Consider the following 10914-nt stretch of genomic DNA (forward strand, 5'->3'; position numbering starts at 1 on the left):
TCATCATCATCACAACGACTTTCCTTCTTTCCCTTTCTCACAGAAACCATCCCTTTCACTGCATGACCTTTTCCTTTTCTCACCACTGTTTTCTCAGAGGGCTGCATGAGCAAACACACACCCGGCGCAGAGTGTGTGTTTGCATGTTTGCATCAGTGGCTTGAGCTCAATTCAAGCTCAGTCTGATGTTATTTTGTCTGTAAAGAGCACCAAAGGAGGACATTTTGTCAGTGTAGGCCAGGGGTGTCCAACGCCAGGCCTTGAGAGCCGGTGTCCTGCAGGTTTTAGATGTGTCCTTTATCCAACACAGGTGATTTAAATAGCCAGATTACCTCCTCAGCATGTCTTGAAGTTCTCCAGAGGCCTGGTAATGAACGAATCATTTGATTTAAGTGTGTTCACCCAGGGTGACATCTAAAACCTTGAGGCCTGGAGTTGGACACCCCCGGTGTAGGCCAAGAAGACTCGCAACAGATGTCCGGGACCTAACTAATGTTGGTGCTGTGTTGTATATGTGTGTATGCCACAAAATCCCTCCCATACCTGCTTATATCGATGTGTCTGATGCTTTCTTTTAGTGACACGGTGCTCTGTTTACCAAAATCACTTTTCTTTGCAGGATTTAGTTAATGTGGAGTAGCCCTACTGGTGATTTATTTTTTAGGTAAATACTCTATAGTTTAACTAACAAATGTATTACCCTTTAAGAGCACTTGGTAAGTACAAGCCATGTCTTCATTTATAAATGATAATGAGATTAAAAAATTCTTTTTTGGAGAATAAGTTGTGTAAGCTGCCATCAGCAATCCCAGCTAGCTTTGCAAAAAGATCAGACACTAGACTGTGACTGTTGAGGTTATTTGAGTACAGTAGTTTCCTATTCTCACGTTAGGAAACCAGTTTGAGATGATTTGAGCTCTGAGTTTGTGTGTGGGACAAAGTGGGATGCAGTCATAATGCAGGGCTGGGAGGTGGCCAGATAAATTGTATTTGAACACAATGTTTCCAAGTTTCTCGCTAAGAAAAGAGGAATAAAAGGAAGCCAAAGTTCGTTCTCATGGTCTCAGGCGATGGATGCTATACAGTACAATATATATATATTCTCCATTATGTTACTGTTGTTTCGGCTGCTGTACTGTCTGTTAACAGTTTTTGAGTTGTAGTTTGAATGTAACTGTAAATGGGCATATATTTCTTTTGAGCCATATCTGCCATTGTCTTGCAAAATCTGCAAACCTTGTGAATGTTTTGGTAACACTCACTGACCAGGCATAGCATCGTATGTAAGAGAATCGACAAACAGGCAATACCAATGTGCAATGGTACAGAGCGCAAAGATGTTAGACTAAATTATGGAGTGAATAAAGGATGGTTCGCCCTAACTAGGAATAAGAGAGTGTATCTGCATCTCTAAAATGTCACACATTCATATTTGCTTACATGTTTACCTTCAAGCAAACACTTTGCATTTGTACAAGTCAACTTCTGTTTGTTGTGTTTAACAATCAGTTTAATCTTCCCTTCAATCAGCAACAACTGCTGCTTAAAACTTGAATGCCTATCAGTGGATTTGCTCTCCTGTAGCAGAACTACAACTGAACAAACTGCACGTTACTGTAGATAAACAGCAGCTGGATGTGCAGGAACACCGCCTTCACTTAACTGAGCTTCAAATCTTTGTCACGTTGGTTGGATTTTTGGACTGCCTCCATGTTTACTTGAAGATACAGTATTTCTGTGTGTTTGTGCATGAATGTACACATGGGGGCTGTAAACCTGTTAACAGGGAGCAACGGCACTAATCCAGTCTCTCCTTTGTGCTTGTGTGTCCACGGCAGTCGGAGACCCCCGCCATCTCCAACCCACTAGACTCCCTGGCTCCTCCGTCCTTCCCCTCCTCCTCCGTTTAATTCTCCCCTGGATGAGAGGCCACAGACAACAGCGCCACCCTCCTGTCGTTTTCTGCCTCGTCTGACCTGCGCTGGTTCCCAGCTCCTGCTTCTCCCTCGCTTCCTCTTCTTTCCCTCCTCCTCACCTCCACCTCTCTCCCTCATACAGTGACGCAGAATACTTGAATCACACTTGCATGACTTACAAACATGCTGCACCCTGAGAACTCAAACTATGTAAAGACTGATGAAGCAAATCAGTTAGCGTGTGCACGCACGCAGTATACAGTCTAGTAAACACGTGCAAACACTTAAACACGGAAACATTCTTCCTGCTTTTAAACTAAAAGGGTAGACATTTAGCATGAAGCTATGCCTGAGTATTTCTAATAAGTATTCTCTCTTATTATTCTCTCATTCATCAATTGTTCTTTTATTTCATGTTTATTTATTTTCTTCCTTTTTTAAGGAATCCTTCCCTTAAAAAAAGATGAAATTTTAGGGATAAAGCAGAAATTTAGAATTTTTCGCTGGCAGATTTTCACAAGAGTTTCAGATAAAATGGCACAAATTCTTCAGTTCACTTAAACATCCACTAATACCAAGAACTTGCAACATACTTCATGGTAGTTTGATGGATACTTTGACTCTGTAAATACTGGTGTTGTGCAGAGAGTAAATGCTTTAGTTCCTCTGCAGCATTTCAGCCTCGGAGTTAAAGTAAGAGGCAGAAAATGTTTCAATCAGCAGAAGTGACGATGGATAAAGTATTTCATAAGGGAGGTGATGCAAGCTGGACTTTTTTGTAACTCTGGTGTCTTCTCACTGCACTATTCAGAGTTTGAGTTAATGTGTTATGGCAGTTTTCCATATTCGTGTGTGAAGGCGACTGACTTTAATCAAGTCCGCTTGTGAGCTAAACTATAAAGAACAAACCGTGAAAGAGGAGGTCTGCCTCACACCCTGCAAATCATGGTTTTCATTACCATTAGCATTGTTGTAAAAGTTGACCTGTTTCTCACGTGGCTGTAAAATATTATTGCTAACTAAACAGCCACTAGTTGTTAATGTTTGGCCTCGGTGTGGGTAATCTGTTGTATGTTAACCATCATGCATAGTTTAAAAGAACAGCTGGATTTTATTTCCTTGATGATTTTTAATATTCATCTGGCTGTCAGGCGATTCATCATTCAAAAATGTAATCTTACCAGATGATATCTCATGGCCACATCTTAATTACATAATTCCTATGCCGGAATAACCCGTGGCTACACATTACTAACTGGTGGCAAAGCAATAATATCCCCCTCACCCTGGAGGTGAACATCGTCATTTCTCTGGTGCCTCCTCACCATTACGATTTTAGGCTTTCTCTTGTTGTAATCTCTTCATCCTGGCAAATAAGATCGTCTTTTTATTTTCTCTCTTCTTTCCTATCACCTAAACAGCCGGTCAAACAAGGGCGGGCCCTCTCGTCCCGAGAGCCCCCTGCCACCATTCGACTCTTAGAAGGAAACATTCTCCCTGTTACCTCTTCTCCTTCTTACGCTCATCTCGCATTTATCCATCCACCCATCACTCACTCACTCACACGAGGAGAGGAAGGCTTGAATGAATAACAGAAGTAAAGGATCGCCTGCAAATTCTTCACCCTCAGATAGACGCTGCTGCTCTTCGTCCATTTTTCCTCCTCCTCTTCATTTCAGCCTTGCAGGACGGGAGGAACTGCCCGTTGTAGCCTCAGGAAGGCCCTCAGTGTCACTGTTAAATCCACCTGCGATTTAAAACTGCTGTTGTCTGTGCTTCCACACGACCTATGCAACAACTGACGTAAAAGGAAAAAAAAAAGATGCCTCTCCCGTGTCTTTCTTGCTCTCTGCTTCACACAAATGTTGTTACTGCATTATCTTTAAGCAAATGTGCAGCTTCAGACAACTGCAGGACACGCGAGACTCCAGCCTGAGAGGAAGGGAGTCTTTGGCCTGGGTTGAAGCTCTGTGACTGTTAGCTAGATAGCTCTTTACATATCCTTTTTATTCAGACGGGGAAAACAGGAATATTTGCCGTGTGAAAACATTCAGAATTTTAAGTCAGTTGATGATTTGCCATTTCTTCTCTTTTCCCCCCCTTTTTTTGTTTGGTTTTGTCTTTTTTCCAGTGGTCACGGGGGTGAGTGAGAACACTCAAAAACAGCCACAGTCTATGCATAACACTGGCATTAAATGAAAAAGCTCCTTCTCTTTCACCCTGTCATTTTACACGTGTGAGAACCTGTGACCCGTGCGAACCCACCACCTTTTCTACCACTGACCTCCACTGTCAGCGTGATGTGGTGTATTGTATTTTTGAACCCAAGCAAAAAACAACCCACCAGCCACAAACAAAAATCTACTATTCATCCCTTGTGCATCTGGTACTCCACGACTGCAAAGTAAACACAACTAAGCATATTCTTCTTCTTATTTAATGGTAAATAGTTTATTATGGACATATCTTATTGTGTTATTCTGTATATGTGTGATGCATCTTATTGAACTTTCACTATCTAGGGAATTTAGTGTATGAAACCGCTGAATATTTAAATTATGACAAAATGAGTATATGTATAAGGAAGTAATGTTTTAAAAACTACAAAAAATATATAATACAATGATGTATATGGGCAACTGCAGGCTGTTGAATACTTTGGCTTGCAGCAGAGGGCTTTTGCTTTTCTTGTCCTTCTGTGTGTAGAATAGCAGCGAGGGGCGGGCTGAATGTGTGAAAGTCCTGCAGCGATCAGGTCCTGCGTCTTGTTTAGACTGATGTGCAGGACTGCTGTGCTCTGTCAAGACATTAAAAACTTCAGTGTGTAATCAGGGAAGTATGTCTTTGTGTCCTTTTTTTTTAAAATGCTGGTACATACTGGTGGTAACACAACTATACGGGAACTCGATAGCAGCTAATAATGAAACCACCAGACGAATGTGGACACAAAGTAAAATATCCTTATAGGCATATTCAAAATCCTGGCTGGATTATTCCAACCCCTTACTCAACCCCATCATTTACATATACATCACTTCTACAGACTGTTCCAAAGGTCTTTCATAATTTCTTATTTTCCCCTCTTTTCTATCTTTTGGTACTTGGCACAAAAACACATAATTCATTTCAATTTCTTTAGGTTAATCTACAAAAAATTCCAATGATAACAGTTCAATAAAATAATATCTTTACATGTGTTAGCTGTAAACTTGGCATATTTCATCTGAGGAAACAGGACAGATGAAACAAAAAGTGTCACAAGTTTACAAACTACCTACAGAAGATGAACAGTATTTGAAACTCATGTCATTAAGAAACCAGAAAACAAATCTAGCAAAGACCTGAGAGATGCCTATGGCCCTTCAGTTAAACCAATTTCTGTTCACTGAAGCCTCATCAGAAATGGTCTCAGTGGAAAGGTGGCTGTCTAGAAGCCATCCTTAAGGATGGAGGCCGGGAGAAAAAGCTGAGGGATTCCAAGTTACACAAGAAATGGACTGAAAATCAGGGTTAACAGGTATAATGGAGTCATGAATCTAAATATGAAGTTTTTGGTTCAAATCATCAATACATATGGAAAAGGGTACAACAGTGGGTGTCTATGGTCATCTGTAAAACATGGTGGAAGCTCTGTCATGATTTGGGGCTGCATTTCAGCCAGCTGCGTTGTGAATCTAGTCTAAACGTATACAATTAACAAGGAAAAGTGTTGTCAGATTTTGCTCCAGCATGCATTGCCATCTGAAAAGCATCTGATTAGCAAAGGCTTCATTTTTCAGCATGACAAAGATTTCAGACACACTGTAAATAAAATAAAAACACACACACATAAACCAATCGTCACATATGGGCTTTCACAAATAGGTTGCAGTTAAGTGGAAAGGTTCCTGCTTCAAGTGATGCCGTATAAAATATAGTCCATTTAAAAGGGGCGTGAAGGTTGCGTACAGAGGGATGCTGAAGATGTGGTCAAACCAGAGGCATATGGAGGACGCAAACTCTGGAGACTGAGGGGCAATGGCCTGATCAAAGCCTGCTGTGACACAGAAACATAGAGGTATGTGTGAAGGACCCGTCATGCTCTTCTGTCATCAGTCTGCAGCCTGGTGTTCCTCCCATCATGGGTCATGGGCTGCATGGGCTTGTCTTCACCTTCTCGTCTAGCACAGTACTTAAAGACATTCTACTCCTTAAATTAGGGTTCAGTTTCTTTGTGTGTCTCTCATACTCATCTTCACTCTCAAGGATTTTCCTTATTCATCTAAAAGAAAAGGAGGCTCTGGGATACCACTAACCGTGGAAGCAAATAAAAAGACCACCATTCAGCCTCCTTACAGCCTTGTTTAAGGTTTAAGAAGTTTATTTAGTTGAATAGGAAAATTTCTTGTTGTGCTATTTTGATGCCTGTAACCTGTCTGGAATTCCTTCTTTTGGACCAAATGGGATTTGGACTTTTAACTTTGTAACCTGCCTACCCACTCCTCCAGCCTTGCAGTTAAATTGGTACAAAACTGTAAGGCTGGTTAATAAAATGTCTTTCAATTCTGAAGTCTGCATTTGGGTCTTTTTACCCGTTTGAAATCATCACATTCTTTTGATCAGTTTGCATTTATTTATTTATTTTATAGAATGTGTTTATTTCAAGAAACGATAAAATCAACTAGGATAGGATCCAGCAGATGGATGTGTATAATGTCAGTTCACAGCCACAGTTCTTATAAGATGCTTTATATAATAGCCCTATGTAGTAGAGAGAATCAGATCATCCCTGATGAGTGAGAACTTGGCAACAGCGGGAAGAAAGAACTCCCTTTTGACAGGAAGAAACCTCCAGCAGGAAGGGACAACCATCTGCTCTGATCGTTGTCCCATCAGGAGATCAGGGGAAAGAGAGGAGATAAAAGCGAGTGAGGGACAGATTCTTTGTAAAGCGCAGGATGAGCTTGATGACATCAGTGTGAGTTTCATGTGAAATGATATTTTAGCTGAAAAACACCAGTAAGATGTGCATTTGTTGTTATTATTTTGGTTAAACCAGATCAAAATTTCATAAATGAAGTGGTTATCTACTCAAATTCAAATTCAAATTTTATTTGTCACGTACACAGTCATACACAGTACGATATGTAGTGAAATGCTTGGACAACTGCTCGTGACCTAAAGAAAACAAAAAGGAAAAGGCTATGAATAAGATAGGAAATAAATATGAAAAATTAAAAAAGGTAAATTTAACTAGGAAGGAATAAAATATAATGCTCAGAAGTCAAGCATCTACTGTAGTAAAAGAAGCAGAGGAAGGAGACAGTTCAGTTCCTTCTTCGTTTCTAACCTTTTAGAGATCGAAAGAATCCAAATGAGATTATTTTTATGAAGTGTAAAGTCATGTGTTTAGTTCCCACCCTACTGCAGCTCTGTTCATCTAAACAGCAGTCTTTCCATAGAAGCTGAACCCTCCACCAGCCAGGCTCAGACATCCATTAAGACTGAGTCAAGCTGCAGACATTCACGTATTAATCATTACTTCATTACTAAAAGCATTTATTATAGGTTAGAGATATCATATATGCTTCTAGATGTACGCGTCGGCCTCGAGTACATTCAATTAACTTTGTCTGACATCGATTTTCATGCTGTCGAAATTTCAAAATATGACATTTTTTCCAGTGGCAGAAACAAACTTCCATAAGAAGCCAATTTAGCGGTTTCACTGATAGGGTCCTGGCATTGTGGATGAAGGCTCAACAGAATCATAAAAGCACAGAGAAACAGTAGCTGTTATTAGTGATGATGATACTTATCCTATTATGATGGCAGCAGGTCGTAGTTTCTGTAAGTTGAGTTTTCTTTAATAATAATAAAAAAAGAAAGAAATCAAGACAAAACGTTTTTCAATCAGCTTTATTCAGGAGAAGGGGAGAAATATTACTCAAGGGAAAAAAAATCAGAAGGATTCTGTCAGAAGCAGCACTCATACAAATCAGTTCTCTCAACGATCCTTCATTTTCATCCTACGGTCACTTCGAATTTACATTAAAACTGATTAGTTGAGATGCTAACTTATTTTTCAAATAAATAAAATATTTTCTCTTTGTCAATCTTTGTACTGAATCACAGCCAGTCAGTGACCCCCAAACCCCCGACTCTGGACTAGCACGCATACAATACAAGCTGCCAGTAAATACTGCAGAGCAGCTTCCCCCCCATACACCAGGCATAATGAATATACAATATGTTACACAGGTACAGTATATACACCACCTCTTAAACAGTAGAGACAAGAAATACTTCCTCATTGCCATGTTTCAATCACGCATTTGAAAGGGAATTAGAAAACCTCAGAAATCCACACAGCTGTTATTATTTTACAAGCCCCAGAAAGTCCCCAAACACCTGATGTAGATTTATCTCTTGGTCTTACCCTTTGCTAAAAGCAGAAAGAAAAAAAAAGAAAAGAAAAAAAAAAGGACTGATTGCTAAGAAGCAGGGAAGAATGAGGGAGTCATTTTATTCAAAAACACCTTTTTATGGCAAAGTGCAGAGGTTTAGGGAAGGTGCTGTTTACTTTCTCTGTAAAGAAACCAACACTGAGTACATACAACTACGACACAGTCCCATCTGACATTGTATAATATACCTAAAATACCAAACTGCTTTCTACCCAATAAATTTGCCCAATAAATCAAATGCGCGACTAATAATTTAATGAACATGCCCTTTAAAGCACAAGAAAGAAGATCTCAAAATTCAGAGACAAACATGTATGTGTAAAAACTTTTGCAAAAGTAGCCTCAATGAATTCATTTTTTGGATATGACCTTGCAGTGACCCCTTATCTTGCGCATTAAAAGTAAAAAAGGACACACAAAAAACAGAAGTTGCCTAAATTTGGTCTAAGTGAAAGAAAGGGGGGGAAAAAATCAGCTGTGGTAATTTGAATGATTAATAATAAAGGGATGCAATTTCACAATTCAATCAATATAGTCTGCAATCTCTCTTAAAGCTAGACAGAGAAACTTGAATTTCAGCCCTGATGTTGGGAGTTTTCCCCAATGTTTTGACTTTTAATGCCCAAAGGAAATTTATTCAAGTGTTTTGTAGCCAATACAACTACCAGCTATAACAAATCAGTCCTACTTTATTCCTAATTTTTAAAAAGAGGAATTTCTTTTCTCAAAATCTAGATGGTCCCTTACCTGTAGAAATAATTTACTATCTCATTCGTTTAATCTGGCTAGACTGTCTCATCACACCTCCATCAACACTCAATTTAGCAGAATCCTCAGCGTGCGGCATGAAGCTTCATAGGATCCTCTCTCTTCAAAAAAGCCACGTTAGAAACACATCTGTCCGACCAGCAGCCGGAGCAGAGGTGGGATAAACGAGAAGCTATGTACAGTTTTAGTGCAATCATACTTATATAATCTGATAGAACTCTACAAAAAAACAAAACAAACAAAAAGAAAACAACCCCCACAAAAAAAGCCCAAAAAAACCCAAAACAAACCAAACAAAGCACAACAGACGCAATTTTGGCTGAGGAGGAAAACAGTTTGGATTTCACACGTACAGCCTCCACATACGCATGCTCACACAGTCCAGTTGTTAAAGATGTGCATCAATTCGTCATTGATATGTAGAACTACACGTAAATGTAACAGAGAAGAACAGGCTCGTGTTTTTAGTGTCGATTTGTTTGGAAACTTAAAGACCCCGAGACAGCAAAGGCGTGGTTAGGGATAAGATGAAATGAGACGAGTGACCGAGTCTGTGATGAGGTCAGCCAAATACCCCAGAGCACCAGATTACCTGATTTGAGGAAAAAAGATGATGTGTAGCTGCAGATATAGACATTAAACTATAAGCAACTTCCCCAAAAATTGCAATAACTGCAAAGATGAAATAATGTGAAAAGCAGTCAGCAGCAGCACAGCACCCCAACCACTAATATTTATGTTTACATTTACTTTATCCACACAACTGTTAGGAGAAGATGACTTCACTGCCTTTATAACTGAGTAACTGCTTAACTTCATGGGTCTCTAAGCTCCATCTATGCCCTATACCCTATAAAGGTGATGCCTTTTCAGTCTAACAGGACAAAACATAAGAAGAAGAAAAAAAATCACAAATACTAACATTTTACAATGTACAAACATGACTTATTTTCAGTGTCTGGAGGAAAAAGAACAGTACCAATCAGCAACATCCATCTTCCTGAATTATGTAACGTAGCGAGCTCTTGACTTCAAAACTGAACACCACCTACAGTTTAAAAGCTTTTATGTGCACTAAACCCCTTTCACTCACTTAACTTCACCTTACATCTCACTCCACACTCATTAGTTACCCAACCTGATATGCTCTTTCTGCATCCCCTCTCCTCACTTCACATTAAACACACATACAGGTTAATATTGAGGTTATTACATTCAAATGTGATGCTCTCTCTCTCTCTTTTTGTTTTGTTTTTTGGCATGTGTACAGTGGATTTAAACTGACATTTGCACTTGAATAAAGTTGCACACAAACAGGCTGTTAATACTTGACAGCTCTTTCAGCACTCTATCAGCGAGGGGACAGGATATACGGCCCCATTTATTGCACATATGTGTGAGATGGGAATTCAAAACTGAGATGGGGGGAAAAAAATCAGATTGCATTTAGGAATACTGACCACTTCCTCGCTGGGAAAAGCATCAGGGACAAACAAGAACATAAAAACAAACAGCAAATACAAAATCCTCTCAATTAAGCCTCACACACAGTAGTGCTGACACGCGGAACGGGGGCGGGTGTTTTAATGTAACTGGGTCAACGACATTCGTGCATCTTCGACCAGTCACGTAAGGTTTCCAATATTATGAAGTGTTTGAGAAGATCATCAGTAAGCTACAGACGTGGTAAACTGTAGGATTTAATATTTCCCACACTTCAACACAAGTCCAACATTTCTCATGTTTACACACACACACACACACACACACACACACACACACAC

The 10914-nt window shown here is 39.7% G+C and overlaps 1 protein-coding gene across 18 annotated transcripts in view; it reads left to right on the forward strand.

Moving 5' to 3' along the window:
- dnm1a (dynamin 1a) overlaps nt 1–6461 on the forward strand; it is a 51518-nt gene extending 45057 nt beyond the window's left edge. For 10 of the 18 annotated variants that reach the window (XM_005930102.3, XM_042221702.1, XM_005930103.3 and 7 more), the window contains one exon: nt 3338–6461. In XM_005930102.3, coding sequence (XP_005930164.1) covers nt 3338–3398 — 61 coding nt within the window. In that variant the 3' untranslated portion in view covers nt 3399–6461. Of the gene's footprint in view, nt 1–1838 lie in introns of all 18 variants that reach the window. The other 8 variants (XM_014336086.2, XM_005930107.3, XM_005930104.3 and 5 more) reach the window with 3 other exon arrangements.
- Nucleotides 6462–10914: the final 4453 nt, after the last annotated feature.

This window comes from Haplochromis burtoni, unplaced genomic scaffold, assembly GCF_018398535.1.
Source record: "Haplochromis burtoni strain Fernald_Lab_line unplaced genomic scaffold, NCSU_Asbu1 Contig_72, whole genome shotgun sequence".
Lineage (NCBI taxonomy): Eukaryota > Metazoa > Chordata > Actinopteri > Cichliformes > Cichlidae > Haplochromis > Haplochromis burtoni.